Here is a 1,490-nt window from a genome sequence, read left to right as displayed (position 1 = left end):
TGAAAACTTTTCCATTTCCTTTATTTTAATCTGTATGTTAAAAGATTTAATTGAATAATATTAAATTAGATTTAAAGTTGAATGTGTTCAAATTAAGTTTGATTTGATACGATTGAGTTAAATTGTATAGAATTTTATCATAATTGTGATTTTTATATTTTTAAAAATTTAATATCTACAGAGATGGGACGAGAACAAGAGGCATTTTCCTAATCAGGAATAGATGACGGAAAGGGATCCCCACCCCTATAAATATCCATGTTTTTCCCCCACTTGACCCGCCCTTCTTTAAGAAGTATAAAACCCCACCCCGATAACTATTCGAATCTAACAAACAAGATTAATTTTTAAAATTTATACAACTATGATCACGTCTGAACATAAACTAAAAACACAAGAAACATACAATGTCAAACAAGATAAAAAAGAAAGAAATAAAAACCAATGTCTAGTCACTAAACAAATTTAACACAATTAATCTTGGTCGCTTTCTAACTCCCCATCATCATTGATAGTTTGGAGGTCAAGATTGAAACCTGAAAATCAAGAGTACAATAGCAATTAACAAATTAATTTGCATTCCTTCCTTCTTCATAGGCATGAGTGCCACCAACAAGAAGCACCCTCAAACATAATGGAATATTGGAACCAAGTGCAAAAATATACAGATCAGTAAAACCAATAAGCGAAGATGAGCAGACCTATCATTAAATTTAAGCACATTTTCAATAAAATTGGATAGCATTAATTTTGTTGAATATACATTTATTTGTTGCTAGATTCTGACAATTTTATGGTGAGTATATTCATTAGTTAAAATATTAAAAAATAATGGCCATACAAGGTGTAATTTTTCTTTCAGGATTTGGGAGTTTTCAATTTTAGGATACTGTGCAAATATTCTTCTTTAATTTCAACGTCTTAAACAAAGAATTTCTTACAATTATTGGTCTTCATCTCCAACAGCAAACCTGTCCAGTGTCCAGAGATAAAGAAGTAAATATCAAAGCTCAATGAACACGGTCAAGAAGTTTAAAGAGAGAAAGATGGGCATACTCACATATAAAGATTTACATAATCACCAAGGTTAAAATTACCCTTGGATTCAATCTTGGCAGAAAAAGTTTTGAGTTGGAGCTTGACTCTGGCATAAGAAACAACCCCAGAACCAGTGTTAGTAGATGGCTCTCCCTCGAAAACATTTCCAGGTTCCATGAACATATCAATCAAACTTTCATCGCTAGTGTTGTGGCAACAAAAAATATACATTACTTCTGCGGTCTTGTCCAAACCATCCACCTCCACCGTTTCCACAACATTCATGTTAGATAAATCATAAATATGCCACATTGGAGCGAAGTCAACAATCAGAAGATAATGACTGCATCCCAAACGAACAAGTTTCCTTGGACAATATTCAGGAACTGGCGGAAAATTCCAATCAAGGTATTCCCAATTGTTAGCCTTGACGTCATATGACATGAGCCCTT

General features: G+C 32.9%; 1 protein-coding gene across 1 annotated transcript; it reads right to left on the bottom strand.

Annotated features, from left to right (window-relative positions):
* Positions 1-320: 320 nt before the first annotated feature.
* LOC107472638 (uncharacterized) lies at positions 321-1,484 on the bottom strand. The gene is made up of 3 exons (XM_016092142.3): positions 1,061-1,484; positions 942-971; positions 321-536 (listed from the first exon to the last, which is right to left on the bottom strand). Exons 1-2 carry the CDS (start codon positions 1,480-1,482, stop codon positions 944-946), a joined length of 450 nt encoding a protein of 149 aa, XP_015947628.1. The 5' UTR covers positions 1,483-1,484; the 3' UTR covers positions 321-536; positions 942-943.
* Positions 1,485-1,490: the final 6 nt, after the last annotated feature.

The sequence above is a fragment of the Arachis duranensis genome, unplaced genomic scaffold, assembly GCF_000817695.3.
Source record: "Arachis duranensis cultivar V14167 unplaced genomic scaffold, aradu.V14167.gnm2.J7QH unplaced_Scaffold_217539, whole genome shotgun sequence".
Lineage (NCBI taxonomy): Eukaryota > Viridiplantae > Streptophyta > Magnoliopsida > Fabales > Fabaceae > Arachis > Arachis duranensis.
The sequence above is the reverse complement of the archived record's forward strand: the minus strand, read 5'-3'. Positions and strand labels throughout refer to the sequence as shown.